This window comes from Corvus hawaiiensis, chromosome 18 (genome assembly GCF_020740725.1).
Source record: "Corvus hawaiiensis isolate bCorHaw1 chromosome 18, bCorHaw1.pri.cur, whole genome shotgun sequence".
Lineage (NCBI taxonomy): Eukaryota > Metazoa > Chordata > Aves > Passeriformes > Corvidae > Corvus > Corvus hawaiiensis.
Window position 1 is genome coordinate 11,488,798 of NC_063230.1, and position 27,519 is coordinate 11,516,316.

General features: G+C 42.5%; 1 protein-coding gene across 1 annotated transcript in view; it reads left to right on the top strand.

Annotated features, from left to right (window-relative positions):
- HECTD4 (HECT domain E3 ubiquitin protein ligase 4) overlaps positions 1 to 27,519 on the top strand; it is a 66,879-nt gene that overhangs the window by 3,403 nt on the left and 35,957 nt on the right. Inside the window, 21 exon segments of the mRNA XM_048323184.1 lie at positions 6,085 to 6,602; positions 9,376 to 9,465; positions 9,821 to 9,951; positions 11,043 to 11,151; positions 11,834 to 11,972; positions 13,192 to 13,362; positions 14,165 to 14,357; positions 15,721 to 15,882; positions 15,978 to 16,091; positions 16,298 to 16,438; positions 16,769 to 17,001; positions 17,412 to 17,557; positions 19,334 to 19,404; positions 19,930 to 20,035; positions 20,608 to 20,728; positions 21,577 to 21,705; positions 22,867 to 22,991; positions 24,131 to 24,284; positions 24,572 to 24,672; positions 25,487 to 25,685; positions 26,594 to 26,713. Of these exon segments, the coding sequence (XP_048179141.1) occupies positions 6,085 to 6,602; positions 9,376 to 9,465; positions 9,821 to 9,951; positions 11,043 to 11,151; positions 11,834 to 11,972; positions 13,192 to 13,362; positions 14,165 to 14,357; positions 15,721 to 15,882; positions 15,978 to 16,091; positions 16,298 to 16,438; positions 16,769 to 17,001; positions 17,412 to 17,557; positions 19,334 to 19,404; positions 19,930 to 20,035; positions 20,608 to 20,728; positions 21,577 to 21,705; positions 22,867 to 22,991; positions 24,131 to 24,284; positions 24,572 to 24,672; positions 25,487 to 25,685; positions 26,594 to 26,713 (3,273 nt within the window).

Here is a 27,519-nt window from a genome sequence, read left to right on the forward strand (position 1 = left end):
TTGTCTGAAGGAGGGGAGGTCCCTTAAACCAGGGAGATGTGGTCTGGCACCTCTGCAGAGTCACCACAGAATCCAAGAATGGTTTGGGGTGGAAGGGACCTTAAAGATCATCCAGTTCCCCCTCCTGCCACGGGCAGGGACACCTTCCACTGATTTTAACATGGAACTGGAAGTGTGGCTCCTCCCTCAGTAGCTGTTGGGATCATGTGTGTGTATGTCTGTCCTCATCTGATGTTTGGACTCTCGTTAAGCTCTGCTCCTCTAGGACAGTGTGAGGTGCTGCTGGGCAGGTGTTGCTCTGCACTGAAAACAGTTACCTTTAATCAAGTGGAAGTTAAAGAAATAATAAAAATGAAATAACTAAAGAAAAAGTAGTGGCCTTTCCTCTTCCCCCCAGCATGACCTGGGCTGGCCCTCCATGGAGAGGTTGAAGAGCTGAAGTCCGTGCTGTTTTTTCAGCATGTGCCAGTCCTGTGACTGACTTGTATTTGCCATAAAATGATTTAGACTGGAAGGTTTCTGCTGAACTTGGAAGTTTTCACCCATTTTCCTCCCGGCCCAGAGAAAACATTTTGTCACTTTCCCCTGATTGCTGAAGGAGAGAGCAGTTCCCTGCAATTATCTGGGTCAGTGCTTCCCAAACCTTTCTGCTTGTGACCTTACTGCCGTCTACAAGCGTCACCTCTGTCAAGCTGAAAGTCCCTGATGCCACCATCAACAATTGACTCCTTCCTAAGTGGATGACCCCTCCTGGGGTTGTGACCTCTGACTTGGGAACTGCTGATCCAGGCGTGTGGCAGGCTTGAAACACCCTCATCCTGCCTGTGCATCCCCTTCCAGTGCTCCAGTATTCCTCTGTCAGGACCTGGCATTTATTAAACTCCTCTAATATGGACCCCTGTGCCTCTGACTTCTGATTCTTGAAGTCTTATTTTAGTTAACCTTGTAGAGAAACATTAGGAAACTTCTCAAGGATGATTTTGCAAATCTGTTTCCCAAATATAGATCTTGTTACCAAATGCAGCTGATTAATTCAGTGATCTGCACTCTCAGATGTTTAAATTACAAAGATTTTTCTTTACCTTTTGCAGCCATTTTCACCTACTACTTGAGTAAGCGCCAAAGAAATATTTTAATGAACAAATAAAGAAGCAACACTTTATAGCATTTTATTTATTTACAGCTTGCTTTCACTCTGTAATTCATCTCCGATATGAAGTTTCCTTGGGAAATTTGTATGGTTACAAAAATTATTTGGGATAAAATTGTAAAAGCGGTCTCTTAGTGCTTATTTCTGAGCAGTGAGATTTCTAATGCTTTCACAAAAGAAAATAGTTCCTGTTCTTAGCTGAGTTGTTAAAAACCTGCACTGCCCCACACAGGAGGCTTTGGACAAGAGAATATGGTTAAAATTTCTTGGAGCAGAAAAAATTGAAACAACCTTGAAACTTGTAGTTTTTAACTGCAACACTAAAGCGTGGTGTAAAGTGCAGCAGCTGCTAAGAACCTATAAAATTTCAGTAGCTAAAACATCAGGGAGAAAATGTTCACACATATTTATATATTTGACACATGGTGTAGCAAGGAAAAGGCTGTAAAGAGAGGTTAGGAAAATGTTTTAGAAGAAATTAAGATGGGTTTTGCAGCAAGGCAGCTTCGTGCTGGGTGTCCCAGAAAACGCCAAGAGCAGGAATGCTGTTCCCCAGCAGAGCAGGAGACAAGGAGTAAGGACACAGGGTTGTTCATGGAGCAGTTTCAGTTGGGATGTGTATTTCAATCTTCAGGGTACCTTTAAAGCTGTCACTTGTGCTCTTTCTCTTACAGAATAATCCATACTTTCTGTAATTCAGTCTTTTTACATTGTTTTATTGGTGTTTCTAGAGACAAAAGAGCCAAATAAGCAAGTGGTGCTGCCTCTCTGCTAACTGTACAAAAGGAACGACCTTATACCTGTAATGGGTTGGTAAAAGTAATAGAATTAAATTTTTTCATGCTGCTGTTAAAGATAGTTTGCAATTTTGAGGTTGTTTCTGATTTTCTGTCTGGTTTGTACCTCCTGTGAAATGGGAATAATTCCTGTTTAATACTCAGGGGGGTGTTAGGGATGTAACTGACCCTGATAAATGTTCCACCGTCTTCATCTTCACGTGTGAACTTCAGCCAATTGAACTCTGGAGAAAAAGAATTAAATGTTATTGGGGAGATTTAGAGGCTTCCCTTTCCAATATGCAACTTTCAGATAAAAACCCCCCTTGGTGCACAACGTCACCGCTCCTCAGTTCCCTGTGTAGTAGAATGAAAACACACACACCCCACAGGCACTGCTGCCAGCACCAGGGAGAGGACAAGGTGCAGGGATTGTAGCCAGAGGAAAAAGCTGCCTTCTAGTGACAGCTCACATTTAAATTTACTTAACAGTGTCATACAACCTCAGGCTAAAACTCTTCACGTAGATTAGTGTGTGTTAATTGTCCTAGGTCTAGTATTTACTATCAGCAGAAAAACCATGTTGCCCTAAAAATAGGGAATGTCAGCCGCTCCTTTCTGGAGCAGAATTGGCAATACTCTGTTTAATGGGAAGAATTACCTGGGTAAGGTCACATAGTGGGATGCAAAAGGACAAATATTAGATAGAGTGGGAAAGATGACACCTCCCCAGAATTCTTCTAAAATTAGATACCTTTTGTGCTTCTCAGTGTTGAAGAAGATGTTAAAGACCAATTAGAGTGATTGAACTTTGGCTCTGCCATTTTCTCATTAAAATATTGACTAAAATTGATTTAAAAGATCAAACAAGGAACTAATGTGTAAAGATAAGATACTGTAAAATTAAAACAGTGGGAATTAAACTTTCTGCTAACACAGTTTTAGTTCTGTGTAAGTAGCTACTTGGGTACCTTGTTCCTTGGCAAAGTGATGTGTTTGTTACATCCTCTACATCCTCTTAGATTCTGTTCAGGCCTTGTTAGTCAGGAATGTTTGGGAAGTGATGGATCAGGGACTGGTTCAGTGAGCCATGTGCTGGGCTGGGTTTGATGCCTGCCCTTGACACCTCCCCAGGTTCTGCACAAGGAAATATTGAGGCACCCCAAAAGGGTACTGGAGATCAGTCCCAGGTCAGAGGTGAAGCTCAGGTGTAAATCCTGAGGCAGCAGGAAAGGGAATTTTACCTTTTATAAACACTGGTAGTTGTGTTGTCTGTATCAGAATTCGTGAAAGAACACGATGGGGGTTCTCTTGCATTTTATTTTAACTTGTTTTGACTTCAGATGGTTGGAAGATGACAAACTTTGCCCGGAGATATGAGAACCCTGGCAGGGGCTGGCATTCCTGGGTGGAATCTTTAGTGTATCCAGAGGGAAGCACTGATGGATCTGGCAGGGACCAAGTGAAGCTCTGTCAGTGTTGGGGTGGAAAGGGCTGTGTTGGCTCCCAGGGAGAGCCAGAGCAGTTCTCTGGGATGTATCCAAACCCTGGAAGCTCCCAGGGTGTTTGTCCCAGCCTCACTGTCTTGAAGCTCCTTTTTGGAGGTAGGGCTGAGTATTGACCTCTAGTAAAAAGGCTTTTGAGGAAAACGACCTTGAATTTCATTTGCTGAAGTGTCCTGTGTAGCAGATGACCCCACACCTTTCTTCTAATATCCGCTTACTTTCTGGAAGTGCAAATGCCTGCTTAGACCTTCAGATGATGTTGAATAATTAAGGGTTTTTTTCCACTGGTTCCATAAGCTGTGTGTGAAAATCAGATGATGTAAACTGCATTATCAAAAGTCTCTAAGTCCCATTTTGGAATGATCTTGTAAATGTGTTGAAGCTAATGTACTTCCTGTATCATTTACCCAAATTAGTGCTCATTTCCCTTATGAAAGACCAAAGCAAAACACTCGTACCAATCCCAGACAGACCATCCACGCTTTTAAAGCAAATTGGGAACTGTGAGATGAGGGAGAAACTAAAGCTTCAGCAGGAAAACGCGTTTCATCAGCAAAACTGCACATATTTGACACCGACTCGTCCTGATGCTACAAGACAGACTCAGAGCTTTAGAATCATATCAAAGGCAAAAAAAAATTCACTTTCCTGTTAAACTGTGGGATTTGAGGAGCAAGACATGCAACACCAAGTACATCACAGCTTGTCTTTTGTGGTGGTGTCTTTTTTATTAACAAAGACCACAGACCTGTTTTCTTCAGCATTTAACTCTCAAAATGCAAACATTTAATTCTCTTTTTCCTCCATTTCTGCAGCTTGTTGTCACTTAGTGGAAAATCCATCCAGTTTAGTTCAAGAAAATCAAAAGCCAACTGTTGTAGAAAGTGATTCCATCTATAACAGGAAACAAACTTATTTTTGAGACAGCAGAACACACAACTTAACAGGAGGTGGTTATTTTAAATGTGTAATATGTGGTTTAGGAATTAATATTCATAATCTCTTGGAGAAATTAATTAAAGGAGGTTTATTAGGTATGAGGAGCTCAATATAACATCCATTCAAGTGTAATTACGATGTGAATTCCTTTTGAGTCAACTTTTCCTGGCTCTAGTGGTAAATGTCCTACTGCAAAGCTGTTTCCCTGCCTTTAGTCAGGGGCTGTGTGGCACTGGCAGATGTGATTTGTCCTGCAGCATTTTAACAAGCTGTTCAGGAGTCTGCAATTAGCCAGAAACATTCATTTCATGATCTCTATGACTCCTGCCTGCAATTAAAAAACCCTACAAAACAAACAACCCTGGATGCCATTACCTGTGGCAGCTTTGTCTCTCACATTGCCCTTCCCACATCTATATTTATTTATTAAATAAGAGAAGGACAGTTTTACAGAATAAAGATGGGCCAAAGATTATATTTGAGGGTGGATGAGATGAGGCACTTTGGAACGTGGCCAGAAGCCCTTTGGACACTGGATCCAGAGTATCAGAAAATGCTTGGCTCATGGCTTTCCTTGAGCCTGCACAGCTTAAATGACTTTGCTGATCTCCACTGTTGTTGTTTGCTGGAGGGAGAAAAGTTGTCTGTAAATTACTTAAAATTCTGAGTTTTCCAGTCCCAGGCTGGGTACTAAACCATAAATGCGTTTTATATCATGGTTTACTTGTTTTCCCTTGCTCCAACTTGGTCTCCAGTTTTATTTAGAAGTGCCAAGAAAGCCTCTTTCTTCTGTCTGAAATGATGAGGAGGAGACTTTTAGGGTTTTCAGCTATGGCAGCAACTGGAAGTATTTTGAGAAAGGTGTAGCTAAGTGCAAGATGATAAATTGAGGAGGGGAAAAAAGCAGGGGAGGGAGAGAGTGTAACAGAACTCTTGGTGAATTGGAGAGAACTGCTTGGTTTGTTTGTTTATTTGAAGAGCTCCAAAACTAGAACAAGCACGTTCTTATTACACAATATTAGTGACCTATTAGTTTTCATAGAAGGGCTCTAAACCCCTGGGACCCTCCAACCTCGCAGTTCTTTTGAGGTTTTTAGCAAAATTGCCTCGATTACAGAAGAAAGCTCCAGAGGAGGGGAGTGTTTATTTTCCAAGCTACTCTTTTGCGTGTGTGTTTTTCTTTGCAATCTGTGTTATTGTTGTTGTTTATTGAAAGTTTAAAAAGCCCCCTCAGCAACCCCCGAGCCTGGGTTCGATGAGGATGCTGACTCAGCAATAACAGGCTCGCAGAATCCCACAATAGTGGGCTGGGAAGGGATCTCTGGACATCGCCCAGTCCAGCCCTCTGCCAAGGCAGGGTCACCTGGAGCAGGTGACACAGGGACATGTCCTGAGAGGGAAACTCCACACCCTCCCTGGGCAGCTGTCCCAGAGCTCTGCCATCCTCCATGGATAGAGGCTCTTCCTCATGCTGAGGTGGAATTCCATGTGTTTTACTTTATGGCCATCACTTCTCCTCCCGAGATGGGCACAACACCACTTGCCTGTTCTTTGGCCTCCAGTGTAGCTTTATTCATTCCCAGAAATTAAAAATAATATCCCTCCATCTGTTATAGAGAACAGCTGATCTAAAAAATCACACCACAGCCATATGGGATTTTTCCCCCCCCTCCCCTCTTAAAACCTCTATAAATACCCACTTTTCCCTTTCCAGATCCTGACCTTCGAGACCAAGAACCCGACGGAGCTGGCGGAGCGCTTGCGCTCCGTGTGCGGGAACCAGAGCAATGCGTACGCGCGGCTCCTGGAATACCGGCTCAACGCCCTGCGCGGCCTCTGGAACGCCCAGCGCCAGCTGGCCCTGGAGGAGCAGCACGACCGCGAGAGCTCCGGGGATGAGGAGGCCCTGGCCCTGCTCAAGCGCCAGGGGTTGTTACAGCAGCCGGAGCAGGCTCCGTTCACCTCCCGCATGGGGCTGCTGCTGGTGTTCCCGCTGATCCAGTCCCAGAGCAGAACGGACCCTTCCCTGTGTAACATCACTGCTGAGGTACTGCTGAATTGCCTTCGGGACTGCCAGCCCCTGAGCCTGACCAAGGAACCGGCCGACTGCCTCAACGGGATTGAATCCCTGCTCTGCTCCTGGCTCGAGGACACGGCGCCCTCCGGCCAGCACATCCCCTACAAGCAGAAGGAAAATGCTGCTGCTGCCCTGGTTGCCTTGGCTTGTGCAAGGTAAGGGAGCTGTGCTGAAATAACAGAGAATTGTGGGATTGTTGAGGCTGGACGTAATGCCCTGGAATACTTAAATTCAAAGGTCAAACTGGGGTTCCTTTGGTTTGGCATAAGGAGAAATCCCAACCAGATGTTCTCAAGAGGTCACAAGTACACAAAAGTTTACTGGCAAAGTAGAGAGAATTAAGGAACTTTGGCAAAGTCCAGCCATTATTCACCATTAACCATATGCCCAAACTCCACATCCGTGGTTTTTGAACCCTTCCAGGATGGTGACTCCAGCACCCCTGGGCAGTGCTGTGGTTGATGTTGGTAGTCTGTTTCCATTGCAACAAATAAAAAATGATGTGACTGCACTGGTGATACTTATTTTTAGCTTGCACCAGCCTTTCTCTTTCTGATATTTAAATATTGGGTTGGAAAGGGTGAAACTGCTAAGCATTTCTTTTTTGCATGTGTTTAGCATATGCAAAAGCAGAAGGATCTGGGTTAGCAATGCCTCGTGTGCATATTGCTGCTTCTACTGCAGTGAGCTGCTCTAGGAATGGTTCCAAATGTGTTTATCAAGGAGAAAAGTTGTCTCTTTTTCCCTTTGTCCTGCCCCTTTGTGCACCTTTAGTTGGCTGGAGAAGGTGGAACTGCCAGGTTTCAGGGCAATTCCTTTCAGATTTGATTTCAGTGTTGTCTCTCAAATGTCTGGAGGTATTTTTTCATTTTGTTGCCAGTGAAGAGTTCAACCCTTGTCCTGCATGGGTTTGGCATCAGGTGATTGAGGACAGATTTGGCAAAATTGCTTTTAAACAAAACCTACTTTTTGTAGAGGATGGGGCTTGGGGAGAGGGGGAAAAAATACAAATCCTTGGCAAAGCCCCATGGATGTGGCTTGAAAGTCACGAGGAGCCTTTTGGAAATGTTGCTTTCAATGTTTCTTCAGGTCGCAGCCTTGTCTGTGACATTTAACTCTGATTTAAGGTGTTGGGAGTTCCCAGGATATGGCACGATTTGCTTTAGGAGAAGATTTATTCAAATGAAACCCACTTAATTTCTAGCACACTTGTTTTAATGAAGTCAATGAGAAATTTATGGTATGTGGCAAATTATTCTGTCCTGACAACTGCCTTATCTGAAAGGCAATGTACTTGAACATAGCTCAGAGAAATTGGATTTGATAAACACAATCTCATTTCTTTTTTTCCTAGATGTCAATTTGCAGGAAATATGGGATGTTCTGTTGCAGCCGAGCTAAATTTCAAGTAGAGCTTTTGAACTTCAGGTTGATGTTTTATTTTCTTTGCAAGTCTGTCTTGCATTGCTTAGAGAGTTGAAATATCCCATTGTGCTTTGTTCACCTCTGAAAGCCTCACACTTTTCCTTTAAATATCTAAGTCATATGTTGAAGAAAAAGCCTTCAAAATGAGACCATTATTGACATTCCTGGTTGCAATCTTGGGTGCTTCTTATTGCTAAAAATAAGGCAACAGGGTAAATATTGCTTTAAATAATTAATTGAGGTGCTTTAATGTGTTTGGTGTCAATTTTCTCCAGGCTGAGGTTTATCGGTGGAAGGAAAGAGCTGAAGATGACACTGGGGAAAACAGGGATTGGGGTGTGGAGGAGGAAAGTTTGGGATCTGACTGACCACATGTGACAGCAAAAGGTTGGATTCAGCAGAGTGCAGGGCAAGGATCTCTGCAGCTGATCACTCTGTTTTGTGAAGAAATCAGTTCATAACTGACCTAAGACACAGCCAAATTCTCCTACATCGGTGGGCTGTAATGCCTGGGCATAAAGCTACCAGCTCTTCCAGAAAATGGCTCTGACTTTTAAAACAGAAATTGTAAAATACAGATTTTTGAAGATGTCTGGATCTTCCAAATTTGGGGTTGTGAGGGGACACCTCATCTCAATCCACAACTTCCTCAGGAGGGGCAGCTCGGATCTCTGGGAGCAGGGACAGGACACAGGGAATGGCTGGAGCTGTGTCAGGGCAGGGTTAGGTTGGATCTCAGGAAAAGGTTCTCCCCCAGAGGGTGCTGGGCACTGCCCAGGCTCCCCAGGGAATGGGCACGGCCCTGAGGCTGCCAGAGCTCCAGGAGCGTTGGGACAGCGCTGCCAGGGATGCCCAGGGTGGGATTGTTGGGGTGTCTGTGCAGGGCCAGGGGCTGGATGAGGATCCTTGTGGTCCCTTCCAACCTGGGGTATTCCATGATTCTGTGAAAAACAATCAGAATCTTGATAAGAAATGGATGAGTCTGGTCTTTCCTATTTGAGTCAGGAGAGGCATCTCTAGGTGGGAGTGCAGCAGCCCTTGCTCACACTTGGGCTCAGCCCAGTAAGATCCACAGGTTGCACTGGAGACCTAAATGTGATTAATCAGCTCCGAGGCATCCTGAAAGAGCTGCCTCAGGAGCAGTGTTGAGATGTTTTACCAGGTGTCTGGATTGCTTCTATGAACCTGTTGTTGATGACCCAGCCTGTGGCTGCTGCTCTCCCTCCCTGCCTGGGGCTTCAGCCTCTTCCAAAAAAAGGGTGGTGGGATTTAGGCCAGAGGTTCCCCAGCATTCTGCCTCTCTGTCCCCCTCTCTTTCTCCTCCCCCTTCCTCCCCAAAGAACGGACATCCTCCAGGAAAGAGATGCCAATTAGAAAAGAAGCTGATGACATATCTTGGCTGTTCTCTTGTTGTGGTTCTGGGTGTTCTCCATGGCTGCTGTTGTGTGTGTTCAGTCCGGCTTCAATAGACATCTTTAATTCATGTTTTTCTTGTCCTTTTAGAGGGTCGCTGAAAACCTTTGTTCATACAGTGCATCTATTACAGAAACAGACTGAGCTGGGGTCCCTGCCTGTGGCTGATGTTCTCTACAGGTTTGTAGTGATTTTTCTCCTTATGAACTTTTCCAGCAGCTCTGAAAATGTGTTAAGTCCATGCAGGGAGAAATGTCTTTAGAAGTGATTAAAAGGCTTTAGAGTTATTGGAAGCTTTAGGAAAGACTGAGATTTAGTCATGTGCAGAAGACATTAGAAAATCAAATCTAAAAGCATTGATTGGGATTTGGGTGTTATGTTTTTCTTTTTTCATTAAATACTGGTGATTCCTTTAAGTGGCTTATGAACTCTGACAGAATAATTACTTCAAATATGGCTTTGTCTTAACTTTTAATTTAGCTCATTTTTGCTACCACTATTCTTTATGGAATTTTATTTTATTTTCTGCTTAAAGGTTGTTGCTTTTGGAGGGAGGCCCTGGATCCCCCTCCTGCCTGCTTGGAGGGAAGCACATCGTGTCCTGGGGCTTTGAGGACATGTTACCTGCCCCTGATGCCAACACTGGTGCCAGCAGTGAAAATAAAGGTGAATTATTTCATCCCTGTCACTGTTAGCAGGGGAGGACAGGATGCTTTTAGTGCTGATAATTGTTTAAAGATGAATGTAAAGCTTTAGTGTTGGGGCTCAGAAAATGTTGCTTTTTGGTTGCTGAAGAGCAGCTGCTGGTTTAAACTGGGAGGTTATAGGAAACAATCCAAAGCAGTTGATCCAGTGACCCTTCCTGACTCCAGTGGGAATTTTTCAGAGGGGTCAGACAGAGTTTGGATATTATCCCCTCGTTAGGCCCTCAGTGAGTATAATCACTGCCCCATGCAGTATCCCTGTATTCAATAGCCAGCTATCAGTGGCACAGCAAGTTTATTTTTAGAAGTACAAGTTCATTGGTTTTTTTCCCTCTTCCCTACTCTGCTTTTGTTTCTGCCCTGTTGGTTTTGAAGTTCTTTTTTTTATGCTTTCTTTTGTATTTCTTTCTCTGAATTCATTCTCAGTTTTTACTGCTTTGTTTGCTTACTTATTTTGCAATAAATAAGAGTTCACGTGGTTTTAGAAATATTAGTTCAAGCTTTGATGACATTTAATGCAGTCCATAGGAATTTAAAAATCTGAATTGGAGACATCTCTTTTTAGGTGGTTAGGCAAGAGAGTGAGTGGATTTTTTCCTTCCCCAGCTGAGTGTCCAGATCCTGTGAACTTCAACAAATTGACTGGACTTGTGTGTCCTATCTTGATTATTAATAATTACTGTTGTGTTTCAAATACATTTTGGCTTAATTGAAGTGTTCAGAGGTGGAAGGATCTGCTGAGAAGCTTTAGGAGAATCACAGAGTTTGGCAGAAATGCGATCAAGGCTCAATGTTAGATTCTTCTTCCCTCTCACACTGAGACTATCTGGGCGCCTCTAAGGCTTGAAGGAGATGTGAAGAAACCACTGCGTCTCTTGGGCTGTGCCTCTGTTACAGCAGCTCTTAGAGGACCAAATAATAAATTCAGTGTTAAAAAAGGGTTGGTAGTCACCTGCCATGAGCGTGTGCTGGTTTCCATAGGGTGTAACACCCAGGGAGAATTCCCAGCTGGAATGTTACAGAGGTCTCTGTCTGTCCTTGCTCCTGCTCCAGATGCAGACCTAGGCCGGTGCCTTGCAGCTGATGGGCTCTACTTGTACACGACCAATTCCGTGGGCAGAGGGATAAGCAAACTGGGATCAGGATTGCATGGAACTCTGAGGTGAGGGACACTTGAGTATTGGCTGTTCTGCAGAGCTGCTTAAACCCAAAAGGTCCTGTTTTGGGAAAAACCTCTCTCAGATATTGGGAGTAGCAAGACTGGAGCCGTGTGGAGTTTGGAAGGAGATGATCCCTAAGGTCCCTCCCAGCCCAAACCAATCTGTGATTCCATGATATTGTGAATTTTCATTAAATGCTATTTTATTCTGTTGGTTTTCTCATCTGAAATTCTTCTCGAGTCTCTTTTTTGTCTAAAATTAAAGAACAATTGAGGTTGGAAGGGACATCTGGAGGCCATTAGTTCAGCCTCCACAGTAGCAGAATTTTAGATTCAATTTTATTTTTTAATGTTTAGTAAGTTGGTTGATTCTTTGCTGAGAGGGATATAGTGCAGACCAGTTCTATGACTTTTTATTTATAGCTGAGTTTGTGAGTGTTTGTTTGCTAATTATGTCATTCATTAAGTAATTAGTGCAGCTGTGACTCACTGTACCTCCTTGCTTCTTCGTGGCTTGAAAGCCTCGAGGCTTTTTACCCTTAAAGCCTTTCACAACAAAAATTGCTGACTTGAATATAAGTTCAGTCAAAGTTCAACACTGTGGTTGCGAGTTGTTATTTGAAAAAACCCCAAAGAAATGGGGCAGGGTTGAAGGAGTTTGAATATCCTGGTGGGTTTTTTCCAGGGGTTTTGTGTACTGCCGGAATGAGGAGCTGGAGACGGGCTGGGTGGCTTTTGGCAACGGCAAACTCCTCCATCGGCCCGTGTCCTTTGATAGCAAACCTCACTACCTGTTCCAGCTCGTGGATCAACATACCCTGCAGGTAAAGGGGCCAGGGTTCTGGGACAGGAACAAAACAGGCTGAATGAATCACACACGTTTTAGCTTTAATTAGTTTTATCCTTGAAGTTTCTTACTTTGTGAAACTGCATTTTTCTAACCCCGCCTTGAAGTGATTGTGTGGTGAATGTGTAAGTTATGGTAGAGATGTTACTGTTTCAGTGTGTCTTTTATAGATACATATGTATTTATCTATAATTACTCTGTTCTATGTTATGGAGTCCTGATAGAGCTTGTTCAGCCTGAAGGAGACTGAGGGGAGACTTCATCCCAATCCACAACTTCTTCACAAGGGGCAGCTCCAATCTCTGGGAGCAGGGACAGGACACAGGGAACGGCTGGAGCTGTGTCAGGGGAGGGTTAGGTTGGATATCAGGGAAAGATTTTTGCCCCAGAGGGTGCTGGGCACTGCCCAGGCTCCCCAGGGAATGGGCACGGCCCCGAGGCTGCCAGAGCTCCAGGAGCGTTGGGACAGCGCTGCCAGGGATGCCCAGGGTGGGATTGTTGGGGTGTCTGTGCAGGGCCAGAGTTAGACTTAAGATCCATGTGGGTCCCTTCCCACTCAGGATATTCCATAATTCCAGTGTGGTCACATCTTAAGCAATCAAACAATAGCAAAAAGGACTTGGATTTAAATCAAGAACGTGTTCTTCCTGAACAGCTTTGTTCTTCCACTGTCCCAAAATTCAGGTGTTGTTTCAGATCTGGCTGTGATTTGTAGATAAACAATTGTAGCTCTTTGTAAAACTGGGGTAGTTTGTTTACTTTGGGGTTTTTCCTGCTGTGGTTTTAAGGATGGATATTCACATTTATGTCCAGTGTGTTTCCTGAAACTGAGAATGTTTAGATTCCCCTTTTCTTCTCAACTTTCAAGCAATGTTTGAGAGAAGTTGCAGAAAGTAGGTGGCTCAATAGGATGTGTGTTTTCCTTGTGGGACTGTGGGTTTGTTCTCCATCATTAGAGAGGAGATGATAGTTTTATTTTTAGATAGGTTAAATTGGAGATATATGAGCTGGTTTGGATATTTGGCAAATATTGTAGAATAGCTGTTGGTAATAAATCAATGTAATGCTACTGCTAAGGCCAATATTAAGCCTCTTCTGCACTAACTGCATTTGATCTCTATTTATTTTTCATACTGTTCATACTTCTAAGACCAAACTGCAAAATCAGACCCGTTAAGATGCTCTCTGTCTCATAGGTATGTCAGATAATCCCAATGCCAGTAAATCACTTCCCAGTTGGCAGCACTATGACCACCGTACATCTTTCTTCAGATGGCACCTTTTTCTACTGGATTTGGTCTCCTGCAAGCCTCAATGAAAAAACCCCCAAAGGCCACTCTGTCTTTATGGATATTTTTGAAATTATAGTAAGCAAATCATGTGTTTCCTATGCCTGATGTTGGTAGCATAACCCAGTTTAATTAATAATGAGCATTTTCTAATTGACATGTTAGGTTTGGATATTTATGGGTGTGATCTGAATGGATTTATGTGAAATAACTGAACAGAACAGAAGGTGAACTGTCCAATTCCATCTCCAGAGGATTATTATATTTAGCAATATGAATTCTCTTGTAGCATAAAATGTATTTCTTAATGTCTGTACTTCTGCTCAGCGGAGGAGGATGGAGTGGGATGGTGGAGCTGGAATTGGGAGGCTGTAGTAGTACAACTCATGGAAAATCCCTAACGCTCTAAATCACATCTTCATTAAGAGATTCATCCTGCAGTGAAACATCCCCTGAACATCATGGGCTGAGGAAATCATTGCTCACACTTTTTGGCTGGAAAAATGTTTCAGAGCTAAATGATTTGCAAGTGAAACACCACTAAGAAAATACAAGAGGATTATATATTTTTAGGCAGAGTTTCCTAAATAAACTCAAATTTATGACAAGCACTTCTGTCTTTAGGGACAGGCATAAATAGAAGATATCCTATTAATTATCTCAATATTAAATTATTCTATTGAACCATAAAGTCACAAACAAAAAATACTCCTGTGTTGCTTTCAGAACTTTGTTTTTGCAAGAACTTCTGTCAGCAAAGTTTCACTTTGTATCCCTACCTGATACATTGTGGTGGTTCATTTTACAGCTCAGTTCGGGTGGCCTCTCACCTATGGATTTCAACATCTAAAGTAGTTTTTTTCCCCCCCCATTTTACTAGGTAGAAAATGGCATTTGTATAGCAAATCCTCTGCAGGAAAGAATTATCCTGATGAGGAAGGAGGGGGAATCTGCCAAGAGCATCAATGAGATGCTGCTGAGCCGCCTGTCCCGGTACCGCGCCTCCCCCTCGGCCACCCTCGCTGCTCTCACGGGCTCCACCATCTCCAACACCCTCAAGGAGGACCAGGCAGGTCAGAAACGCTCTACTTTTCATTTCTTAACACACACAGCATCCATCCTGGTCATTACTGACCTTGTAGGACAGGTTTAAAAAAAAAAAAGTGTGTATTTTTTGTCTTTATTCCCCAAATACGTGTTTGGAAGACCCACACAGTATTTGCTTAATGCTGGAATTATCAGCCCCATTGCTAAATTAGGATCGTGAGGAAAGTTTAGGAATGGAAAATGGGAAGAATGCTTGTAACACCCTTTTCCAATTCCATTATTGAACTAGTTTGGGGAATCTGATAATTGCATTTCTCTGCTGGCAGCTCAGCTGGGCTTCTAATTGGTGTGTAAAAATGGCCTGCAGGTTTGAAAATGGAACTATTGCTTCACAAATCACTGGAATATTCCAGATCTGAGGTGATTTTGCACTTTTTTGAGGTCATCTGCACAATGTTTGGGTATTCTTTTATGGAAACAACCCAAGTTAATGAAGGAATCTTGAATGAACTACCTTGATGGCTTTCAGGATGATCCAGAACTTTGTAAGATTTGTCTTAAGATTTTATTCAGTTTATCTTGAATTATTTCTATTCTTCCTTCAAAAGTCATGAGTTTTCTTTCTTCAGTTTGAAACAATTGAAAGTATTTCCATAAAAATAAATTATACATGAAATAGCTCTGCTTCCAGGGAATTTGGCAAGGAGTTAGATTGGAGAGCTATTTTAAAGGTTGTGTTTTGCCATTTAACAACTCAAGTGCTACTGAAAAAGGAGAGTAAGTGGCTATTCTTGGGTAATTCTTGAGTCAGCACTCAAAAAGTGTTGATCAGCTGTTGCAAGAGGGAGATCATTTGGGCTGTCTACATTTCATGAGGAGCAGGAGACCTTAGAATAGTAAATGCATACTGAATTTCAAGTGATCTCTGTATGTGAGGAGATCATTTGGCTCCGAGTGTTTTCAATGTAATTCTCACCACACAATTCTTCATAGTTTTGGTTATACCTAATTCTTTATTGGTTTTAATTTGAAGTTGTTTTCTTTGGTTGAATAACCCGTGAAACTCTTTGTAGCCTTGTGGGGATTGGTGCTGATTGTGTGGGGTTGGGAGGCCATCCCTCCACGGAGAAGTCGTGGATGCCCCATCCCTGGAAATGCTCAAGGCCAGGTTCATAGAGCTCTGAGCAACCTGGTCTCATGGAAGGTGTCCCTGTCCACAAGGTTGGAATGGGATGATCTTGAAGGTCCCTTCCAACCCAAACCATTCTGGAATTCTGTGGAAACTTCTTAACGCAGCTTCTAAATACCGATTCCTTTGAAGCCCTGAGCAGAGCTCTGCCTTGTTCTGCAGAAATGCACTTTGTGACCTTTCTCTGGTGCACGTTGCAGCTGCCAACACGAGCTGTGGGCTGCCCCTGAAGATGCTGAGGAAGACCCCGATCTACACGTGCGGGACGTACCTGGTGATGCTGGTGCCGCCCCCGGGGGGCTCGGGCAGCTCGGCCACACGCTCGCTCTTCGGGGGCACCAGCGCTTTGTCCTCCTTAAAAAGTAAGTCAGAGCCATTTGTGACAGATTGGGAGTCCTTGGCTGTCTGAAATGCAATAAACTTCTCAGGAATTGATTGGAGCTGTGTTTCTGTGTAGTTCTTGCCTCCAGCCTGGTGTTCAACATCTCGGACGGGCAGTTCACCAGCAGGGCAGATCTCATCGATGCTGCGGGCAGCTCGCTCGGACGGGGGGCTCTGGTGCCAGGGCTTGGTAAGGAATATTGCAGCCCCTCAGATCCCAAAGAATCCATCTGGGTTTGAGTTTGCAGTCAGCAACTCTGCAGTGGGCGAGGTTGCATATCTGTGGTGAAATTTTATAAACTTCTAAAGCAAATAATTTGGATTTACATCGCCTATAAAGATGCTTCAGTCTGGTTTTCTACCAAATTGATGTGCGAAATATTTTCCTTCTCTTAGGTGCCTGTTATGATACAATGAATAACATGATCTGGACGTGCTCCAATGATTATATTGATCAGTGGTGCAATCCTGGGAACCAGGCATTCCACTGTGTGTGCCAGAGGCTGGGAGTGAGTCACGTCATCGCAGAGCCCAAAGGTGAGGGAACCCACAAGTCAGCACTTTGTACAAAGGGGAAGTGAAACAGAGGAGATTCAGAGCATAAACAGAAACTGCCTTTCTGTTAAAAGCTGAGTTCATTCCTGAAAAGAGTTGTAAATATTGGTCGTGGTTTAGCTTTGATTTAAGAGCGGGAAAAGCACAGAATAAGATGTGTGGAAGATCACAGATTCTTGCTGCCTTCAGCACATTAAAAAGGTGTTTTGGGTAATCCTTTTGTGCCCTGAAGTTGATTTATTGCATTTTAGAAGCAAAGGCTGATGATGCAGTCTGTGTTTGTAGACAGCGTTTGAACTCCTCTCCTTCCAGGGGATGCAACAACCACAAACGAGGTCATTAACCAGTTACTGCACCATGTTGGTGCCATGTGCATCCACCAACTCAACCTCCTGGCAGCCAGCAACAACCTCCCCATCAGCAATTTTTTGGGCAAGCAGCATCCCATTGAAGCTCATCACTTGAGCAGCATCTGTGACATTATGGAGAAGGCCATGGTCAATGGAGACACCTGCATCATCCGCTGCATCCTCGTTGTCTTCCAGGTACAGAACCTTAAATGCACTTCAAAATGCACTTCCAAAACATGGAAAAATTAAAAACTTGCTTTGGAGTACAAGCAACCACTGGTTTCATTTTTATTCAATTTTTTTTTTTCTCCACTGGAATCCATGTAATAGAGGTTGATTTAGCAGTGGCTTTGCAATATTTTGCATACTCATTTAAGAGCCCTAATTTAAATTTAGTCTCTATCTTTACAGATTAAAATAAAACCCAGAGAGTTTATTTCCTTTTTTCTTTCTATTTTTCCCTCATTTTTGATTCAAAATCATATCCTGACTCTCAAATTTCTAGGCCCACACAAATGGTTCAAGAAACTGACAGCAGAAAATAAGTTAATGTAAGTAATGTTTATATTTTTAATACTAATATTGTTGTGTTTAATTTTTCTTAGGTGGTTTTTAAATTTTTCTTCAGCCCCCAAACTGAAAGGAACAGAGATATTGTCAGAAGGTCTGGCCTGTTACTGTGGCAGTTACTGATGGCCCCAAGGGATCAGATCTGCTCTGAAATCCAGAAGGAAGTTTGTCTGGCTATTAGGTGAGTATCTGTTCTATCAAGTTCAACTTTAGATTTTAGTTTGTTTGAAATGTAGTGACTGATGAACATTGAAATTGTACTCAGTTTAATTTTAAATTAATATGAGAAAATTTAGTGTGATGGATTTGAAGTCAGGATAAAATTATTACAGTTTGTCTGTGGGAGAAGAGAAATGTGTGTTGGTCTTGATGAAATAACAGGTAGTAATTACTTTCCATACTTTTAACTTGTTGGTTGTTTTTTGGCTTTCTTATGGATCTTTTTTTTCCTAATGTTTATTATAAAATAGTTGCTAAATTCAAGCAAAGTTTTCTTGAATGAGTTCCTTATTTAGCTGCTGTGGTGTTGAGAAAAAGGCAAAGCTGGTGTTGACAGCTCTTAAAGTGACAACACTGGAGTTCTCTTGAACAGAAGGAACATCAGGAGGAGCAGAATTAATAATACTGGAGGGATTAATAATACTTGAGGAATGCTCTGAGACTGAATGCCCAGGGAAAAAAAGAAGTGTGGTGGTATCTCTTGAAAAGGAGATAATGGAAACCTCAGGGCCAAGGAATGCTGGCTCCAGCGTGCCAAGGACAAATAGAACCTGTTCCAGTGGGAAGTGCTCCAGAGATTGAGACCAAAATCTTTTGAAGATCAACCTGCATTTTCTTGGTGTGAATCACAGCATTCCAAATTTCTGTGGCTCTGTGCAGCTCTGAGTGAAGAGTTCAGGAGGATTACCTGGCTTTTTCAGGGACCTGCTTTCTGACACGGAAAAGTGTCTACTGTCGCCTGCAAGGACACCTTGTTTATTTAACCCTGGGTGTTCCAGTGACTTGTTAAACAGCTCCAGCGTGGGGATTGGGTGATGTTTCCTTCCTCCTGTTTTCTCCTTGGGGGATTCTGGTGCCAATGGAACCCTCAAAGGTAGCTGGCAATGTGTGATAAGTTTTCCTGAGGTTTCTATCTGCGTGGATCAGCATGAGCTAGAGGGAAGGAAGCTGCAATAATCTGTGCTCTCAGTGTGAAGCTGAAAAACATCCCAGTTTTCTGTGAGAGTGTTACTGAAAAAGAAGAGGCAAAGGAAATGGCAAAGTTGCATAATGATTTCAGTACTTCAGACAGGCATGAAGTGCTCCTTTGAAGTGATTGTGGTCTTGATAGGGGAATTCACATAGAAAGGACAGAGTTCATCCGAAGTTAGAGGGGAACAGTCTCCACCTGGAATGTTTCTGCAGAGCTGGGGTGTTCCTGAAATGCTCCTTCCAGGAGCTCCTCTGTACCTTAAACTAACACCTCTGTACAGCCAGTCTTCAGGAAGTACAAAACTGTAGCATTAGTGACTGATTTCTTGATTATTGTATTTGTATTTTCCATTGTTCTGGTCACAGAGAAGCCTCAGCTCTTACCCCATCACCAGAGTTTTTGGAGTTTTTCTCTGAGCCATTATCATTTTTCCTGACACCTCTGTTTCTTAACAAACTGATTGTGCTGCCCTGTGTGCATGTGATTAGTGGGGAGTTTTCCAGAGGGAAGCAAATAGCTCTTGGAGAAGCTTCGGGACCTAAACAATAAAATATAGTTGATTACAAGAGATTCCTGGAGAAAACAGCTGCATATTTCCTAATATTGATGTTAAAATCTGGAGGATGCTCTTCTAAGCCTTTACAGAGGCATTGTAAATGTTCCATCAGATGCTGATTCTGTGGTGCCATTTGTCACATGTCCATTGAAATGGTTCTGCTCACTTCTAAATCCATCAAATAATGCATGGCTTTATTTTTTCCTTAGCTCTGGTTTAAATATCCTGTATCCCGGAGAAGCAGAAATCAATAATTTGTTGAAATTGGTCTTAACTGAAGGTGAGAATGTCTGATGCCAGGTGAGAGTGGGGTTTTTCTAACTGAGAACAAAAATCAAATACATCTCAAGCTTAGAGGGAGAACAGTTTGGGGTATTGGGCACTACTCTGCTTTAAATCCATTTTAAATCTGCTTTCTAGGAAATTGTGGAATGCTTCAGCTTCTGAGTGGCTGCATGGCCAAGGGTAGGTCAGGTGGAGAAAAGGAATATTTGCAAGTACCCAGGAATCAGAGGAAACGTTAGACCTCAGTGAAGGGGGAATAATGTCCTTGAGTTCACCAGGAAATGGGAATCTGGGCTTGGAAGCAGCTGATGCTCAGTAATTTGTCACTTCACAGGAACGTGTTGGGAATTTCCACCAGTGCCACAGGCAGGGAAAGTGCTCCCAGTCTGGGACAGCAGCTCTGCTTACCCTGGGAATGCAGCCATTCCTGAGCTCTAGTCTGTGTTAAACAAGGTATCAGGGGAAATGAAATCTATTCTGTAAAATTCTGCTTTGCAAAAGTTTTTTATTTCCTTTTTAGGAGAGAGGAACAGCGGCCTCTCCCAGCTCCGGGATGTTATCCTGACTAATTTAGCTGAGCAGCTGCAGAACAACAGATTTGGAAGTGAAGATGATGATCATTATAGGTAAAAAGCCTCCCCATTTATAGAGTATTTTTCTGTTATTTGCTTGAGGTGAACTTGCAGGAACTTCTGCTGGAATGGCTCATTATGTTCCTGCTGTGTGACCAGGATGTTGTTTGTGTCTGCGGGAAGGGGAGATTTCATTAGGATGAGGAGAGAATTGATGTTTTAAAGCAAACTTTGGAGGCTTCTGTACCCAGACTGGGTTTGGGATTCCTTGTTCCTTGCTGTGTTCATGATAAATGTGAATGATAATTTCATAAATAGGATTTTATGGCATTTCTCTGCATATCATAGGTGACTTTCCAGCAGTAAAACTGCCAGTCTCAAGTACCTGTTCAAGTTGGGAGGAGTCTTTTGGAGGAGCCATAAGAAATCACAGATTTACCTCAGCACAGTGCAGCAAACCCCTGGAAATCTGTTGCACTTGTTAAACATTTCAGGCTTGGGGGGTTTTTGTGTCCGAATTTGGGTTTCCCATAATCAGGGATCCAGCTTGCAGAGTGAGCTGAGCTGTACAAAATGCACATTTAATTAATGATTAACATTTTCCACCTTTCTTGCCTCTCTTGAAGACTCAATGATGAGCTCTTGCACTACATCCTCAAGATTGTTGTCCGAGAATCTTGTGTCTTAATCACCAAGTGCCAAACTGTATCTAAAGATGACTTTCAAAGGCTTCTTTCAACTGTGCCTGTAAGTAAAATGTGTTTTGATAGAAGTAGCTCTGCCTTTGGCTTCTTTTCCTCCTTGAATCCATCCTCTTCACTGAGTACATGGAGGTGAAACTTCCATAGTTGTGTCTTAAAAAATCCAGGAGAAGAATGTCTTTTGTGCTGTGCAGGGAAGAAAAGAATAATTTCTCACAGCAAAGTAAATCATTCAGTAATGCTGGAACAGGTTTATATGTGGATTTATTTTCCAGTTGCTCTGGTTCCTGTTCATTTTAAGGGAACTTTGTGAATCTCAGTGTTCAAAGCATTGCAGCAGCTTAAAAAATCAAACATGTACTTGTGTATTATGGTTCCTACAGGCTGAAGGAATTATCAGTGACAGACAGAAATGAGTGAAAGCTGACATTTGATGGTAAAAGTATGGGCAGGTATTTTCAGCAGGATCAGCTCCCTGAGAAAGGCAGGTTGAGCTTCCATAAAAACACTGGGAGGGGACAGGAAGTCCTGGCCTGTGCTGCAGGAGGGTGGGAAAGGAGGAGTGGCATGGAGCCATCACCTTCAGGAGTGTGAATTACATTTATCTCTCTGGTGGCATGATCTTTTAATAGTTCATTAATTCTTAGAGTCCCTGAATATTCCTATAATGTTCCAAACCTGAACAAAGTTTTGCTGCCTCTTTATATTTTTGTCAGTTACTTCACAAAATTCAGCGTTTTGCAACTGGTTTCTTTACTTAAATAGAAAAAGTTACTTCTTTGCTCTTGCTTTTCTTCTTCCTCAACCTTTTTTACCTCTTTCCAACTTCCAAGTCTGAGGCTTGCCCAGCTCAAGGGTTTGGATAATGCAAAGTTTTACTTATTTGTGTTCAAGGCTGCGTCCTCGTGCTTGCGGTACCTGATGGCTGTGCAGAATCACCTCCTCAGTAACACTATTTTGATTAAACCTGATGACAATGATGACAGTGACAGCTCCTTGCAGGGAGAGACATTGAAGGTACAGGTAAACACCAAGTTTTATTCTAGTATGGCTCTCTCCAGTCAGTGTGCCTGTAACACCTTGTTCCTGCAGTGCATTTGCTGTTTGCTGCTGGTTCTTTTCCTTTGGATAGAGTTAAGTAGCTGGAGAACAGGAAAAAACTGTCCAGAGTAAAATCTGCAGTTATTTTATGTTCAGGATTCCAGCTTGCTTTCCCTGTTATCAGTGAGAGCAGATGCTTTCCTTCCTAAATATATATATATATATAATGAGATTTTAAATATATTTCAGCTAATAAGTGCTAGTGGGATTCCTGGCATGGGAATTTCCTTTCCTGGACACATTACCCCAGACACTTTTTCTTCTCCAAATCACTCAAGTGGTCCTTGAAAAAAAATTTTTAAATAAATAGAAAAGGGGTTTCTCATTTGCTTTACCTGGCTGCTGCTTCATTGCAGTTTTAACAAACAACCTCCATCAGTTGTCTGAAACAGAGAGGATAAAGTTTGTGGCAAGGAAGCTTTTAGAAGACAAAGTTTGAGGACAGGCTTTAGTTGGTATAAGTTTATTAAAATGCTGCATTTCACACTGCTTCAGCCAGCTCCCAGAAGCCAGGTTTGCCCTGGAGTGCAGGTTGTCTGGTCATAGTAGTTCTGGTAATAATTCTTCTCTAATGGAATTGATTTCTGAATTTCTGGTATTTTGCTTAGCTGGTTTTCTCTGCTGCTCTTTGAGGCTGTGTGTGCTTGTGAGCTGCTGCAGTTGGAAGTGATTTGTTCAGGCTTATTGAGTAAATGCTAAATATTGGAGTATTTTTCTTGTGTCACTTATTCACCCCGTGTTCATTGTTCAGTTTCTCTCTCTGCAGTGCTCCTCATCCCTGCTAGGACATTGTGTCACCAGTCCTGTACCTTGGCTGGCTCTCAGCTCTCTCCTGTGCTGGACTTGGGGCTTCCTTCCCTCTAGAAACTGGATGTGCATCCTGTAAAACATGCACCTAGTTTCTCCCAGCACTTTGGGGCTTAACATTAATCAAATTTAAGTCTTGGATGAATCTCCTGCTGCAGGCCTGCCAGGTCACATTATCATTCTTTTCATTTGGAAATCCATCTTTTTGTTCCGTCGTCCTTTTTGGGGGGATTCTCTAAGAATTTAAGTATCCTGTAACTCTTTTTTTTTACTTAGGAACTCAAGACCAGCATTTTGTCTCTTGCCACACAAATTCTGACAGGATGTGATGAAGTCTTAGAAATGCTGCAACAAGTCACTACAGCACTAATTAACAGTGACATTTCTGACAGGGAGCAAAGGTAAGACAAGTGGGAGGATCCTAATTTGGTAACAGGGAACTGTTGCTCTTTGTGGCTTATTGTACAAGCACTGTTAGCGTTAATTAGTCTTTATCACTTTATTTTTGAACTCTGAATGCATAGGAACTGTTTCTTCCTGTAGCAGTTGTTTAGTACTCAGCTGGTGGAGAATTTAGAATCACTCTCCATGTCAGTCCTGATCATCTGTAGGTTGATATTTCTATAGGAACCTCAAATTGGGAAGGCTTTAGTCAGTGAAATGCTATTTATGAGTAGGATACCTGGAAGCAAACTCTAATTAGCTGGGAATACTCCTGTAAGGTAGAACAATCTGTTTATTTTTAAATTCCTGATTATTACATCCCTAGTAGCTGGACTAGATATTTATCCATGACAAGCCTTGGATGTTGGTTTGATATCCCACATATTCCATCACCTGCCCTTCCCTGTCTCTCCTCCTCTTAAAAGTACACCTTGGGAATGGGATGGAAACAAAAGCTGTGAACTTTTCTCTCCTCAAACAAACAGCTCCGGTCCCAGCTGTGCTTCAGGTTGCACTTTCTGCTTCTCTGTGCCTGCAAGATTAGTTGTGTTTATTGACAGCACACAATTCCTGGGTGATATTTTCAGATGAGTTCATGTTCTAATATATTTTTGTAGCTGCAGATTCTTTTCAAGTCCTTTGAGCTCCATGTGCTGGGAGCTGATATCCACACTGGTGCATTTATGTTTGATGGGGACTTTCATCCTGTGCCCAGGGGAGCTTATCCTTCTCTAAGTAATTATTAAACTGTTGATTTACTGTCTCTGCTCTCTGATTGTTCAGTGAGAATTGTCAGCAATTCAAGGTCACTGACATTTGGGAGAAATTGTAGTGGTTTCAAGATTGTTTTGGGGATTTTGTTAATAGAATACAAACATTCTCTGCTGAATTTTGAATTGCTGCTACAAGATAAAACAGTCCTGGAGTCTCTGATGGCACTGCTCTTCTCCTAAGTACACCCTCCTAGGAGAAGTTCTTGCACAGTCTGTGCGGATTCTCTTAAAGTCAATTTTTTGGGTAGTTTCAGAAGTGACTAAAAGCAGAAGTGCTGCAGTATGAAGAGAGTTGTTCTGTGTAACTTTGGCTCTCCTTACAGGTTAAAAGGCCTGGAGCAGATCACAAAGGCCACCATGCTTGGCCACCTGCTGCCTGTGCTGCTGACATCCCTGATGCACCCAAACCTGCAGACCCTGACCATGGCTGATGCCCTGATGCCTCAGCTGGTGCAGCTGGTCCTTTACACCAGCCAGGTATGGGCTCTGTGCCACCCCTGGGCTGCCCAGGGCCAACCCTGGGGCCTGCAGCCTCCAAAATGCTGCTCAGCTTCCTGCAGAGGCTCATCCACACATCAGAGTTCAGAGTTTCTCAGCAGCTGCCAAAGCTGCTGATGCTGAATGTTAAATTTGACTGCTCCAGGAGCTGCTCAGTAATGATTTATTGTCAATAGCAACAGTAGGATTGTTAATTATTTCAATAATGAGCTCTTAAAATGCTTTCCAGTTTGCATGTCCCTAACACTGTGTATTTTGGGCCACAGACTGCGCTGCTGCTTAAAACCCAGTCTCCAGTTTTCTCAGAACTGAACAGTTCCCCCAGTTGTGCTCCAGAGCAGAAAGGGAAGCAGTTACCTGATGAGAGGTGATTTTTCTTTACATTTGGGTCTTTTCATGGGATAAACTGAACTGTAATGTCCATCTGGCCATTGCTGTGGGATAAAGCAGCAGTTTTTATTTGAATTAACTTTTAAAGGTATGCTGGAATGATTTCTAAGGCTGTCTCAGTTTTATATAAGCTTTTTCAAAAGGCAATTAGTTCCAGATTTTGTTCTGTATATAGAATTAAACTATTAATATCTTCAGGTTGTTTACACAGAATATGGTTTGTTTTGGTTTTTTCCCTCACCTCAAGCATTAGGAATTAATTCTAAATGTTCCTCTCACAATAAATTAGGCTAAGGAGGACCATCAAGAGGAAATGTAAATTGCTCTGGCAGCATGAGATACAGAATTAAAACCACTGCAAAGCCATTAAATGGTTTAATTTACAGACAGAAACAACATTTTTAACTCCTGCATTTAAATGCTGTGTCTCAGCTCAAAGTTTTCCAGCTCCTGCTTAGAAACAGAAACAAACAGCTAAAATCAAATGAAAATGCTTATTTGCAGCATTGGAGGATTTGTAGTGTTAAAGAATTTGTGATGATGTGATTTTTGTGAATAAGAATATGTATAATGTATGAATAATGGTATATATGATTATATTATATAATAATAATAATAATATATGGAATATATGAATTCCCTCAATCCAGTCATGCCTAAAACCAGGAGTCAGTTCCTTGTGTCCCTGTATCAGTACTGAGAAGTGATTTTAAGTATTTTATATCTTAATGTCTGATTGATAGAAATCCGTGTGCTGTATTTTAGGCCCAATTTCTCCCTCTTAATTTCAGGATGCTGGAAGAGAAGGAAGAGCCAGGATTCCTGACTGGTTTGAAGATCCCTGCTCCCTGGGCTGCTGGGAAGACTGTGGAGACAGTCCATCCCGTCAGGGATAACTATAAATTTAAGGAAACTGTCCACATTCCAGGAGCCCGCTGTTTGTATCTTAGATTTGACAACAGATGCTCCTCCCAGTATGATTATGACAAGGTAAGCAAGGGCCAGCTCAGCACCTCTGCAGTGAGGGAATTCCCTCAAAAAAAGTAGTGGCAGTTCTGCCATGGGAGAAGTGTGGGAGGCTTCAGGGGCTGGGGGCTCAGGGGTGGTTTGGGTTGGTTTTTCCTCCTCAGAAATGCTATCAATTCTGGTTTTTTAAAAAATGACTTCAGGCCGGCTCAGACAGTCCAAGTTGGACATTTTTACTGATGTTCAGTTTTCCTTATTTCCCGAATTTTAATCCAGCTTCCTCCTTTGATCAGCACAGCTGGTTTAAACTGGGCAGAGCTGGAAAGGTTCCTTTTTCCCTGATGATAAATAGCTTGTTTACCTGGATTAATAGGAACAAGTACTTTAATTTTAGGAAAACAACCAATAGCACTTATCTACACTGTATTATCAGAGAGCTGCTTGCTAAGTGCTGCTGTTTATTCTTTGGCATAGAGCAAGCTCTGGGATGCTCATAAATAACTAATGGGAGTATCTTCAATATTAATGTCACCCATTACTGATTAAACTCCCCCAGGCTCCTCATGTTCCCACCAAAATCACTGACAAACCTTTGGCTTTGCTGGGAGCAGGATCAGCCCCTCACTGATAGGGAAGGAGTTTGTTCTATGGCTCAGGGCTGGCAGTCAGGATTTCTCCTGCTCTCTGCTCCCAGCCCTGCTGTGTGAGCAGGGGCCGAGCCCCTCGAGTCCCTGCGTGCCTCAGTTTCCCCATCTGTAAAATGGGGATAATAATACTTAACCCTGCTGCCCTCACAGAGCCTGTGAGGATTGGTTCATGTGCATGGAGCGCTTCGAGAGTCGAAAGCGCGGTGGAAGTGCTAAGTATTATTATTATTATTAGGTTTTCTTGTTTTTCTCTTACAGTCTAACAGTGTATTTTATGTTTTGAAGTTGGTGATCTATGCTGGTCCTAGCACAAACAGTAGGAAGGTTGCTGAGTATGGAGGCAATACACTGGGATATGGCAGCCGTAGTGTCTTAGGAACGGGGTGGCCCAAGGACTTAGTGAAGGTACAGTATTACCATCCACCCCTATTTCCCATAGAAAATTCCCTTTGGAAACCATGCCCAGCCCATTTTACCCTCACAGCTATGCATTCCAAGCTTTTAAATGTACAGTTATCCATGATGAGATCTGCTCAGTGAGCTGTTGTGTCCTTGGGGGATATCTTTAAACTCGGCTCTGTGTTCCGTGTGATGCTTCCCTTGGAGTTTGTTTTGTGTCTTACTGGAGTTCCTGATGGAGATGTTTGAGTCCTGGAGTCTCTGATGGCACTGCTCTTCTCCTAAGTACACCCTCCTAGGAGAAGTTCTTGCACAGTCTGTGCAGATTCTCTTAAAGTCAATTTTTTTTGATAGTAACCCCCAAATATATCAAGTAGTAAATGTAACAAACAACTTCCAGCTCTTTCTGTTGGGTTTTGAAATTTCATTGGCAGTAAAACTAAGACAGAAGAATCCCTTAAACTTCTTGAAACCTCAGCATTTCAATCCTTTGGTAATGTGTCCCCTCACACTCTCTGCAGTGTGATTTTATTTTTGTTTAATATTTATTTGTGCTGCTACCTTGTCCCCCACTAAAACTGGGCTTGTTTACATAACAAAAACACGTTGTAAAAAAGAAATCAAGAGGTAATAAACTGGAGAGCAATTTCAGACAAGAACTCCATTGTTCACAATTAATGGAATTCGGTTTATTTTTCACAATGGATTTTGATACTGTTCTTTTAGCAAGCTCCTTGATTAATTTGTTGTCATTCTTCTAATTGAAGAACTTGTTTGTCTTCATTCAGGAAGAGAATTGTTAATTATTGCCT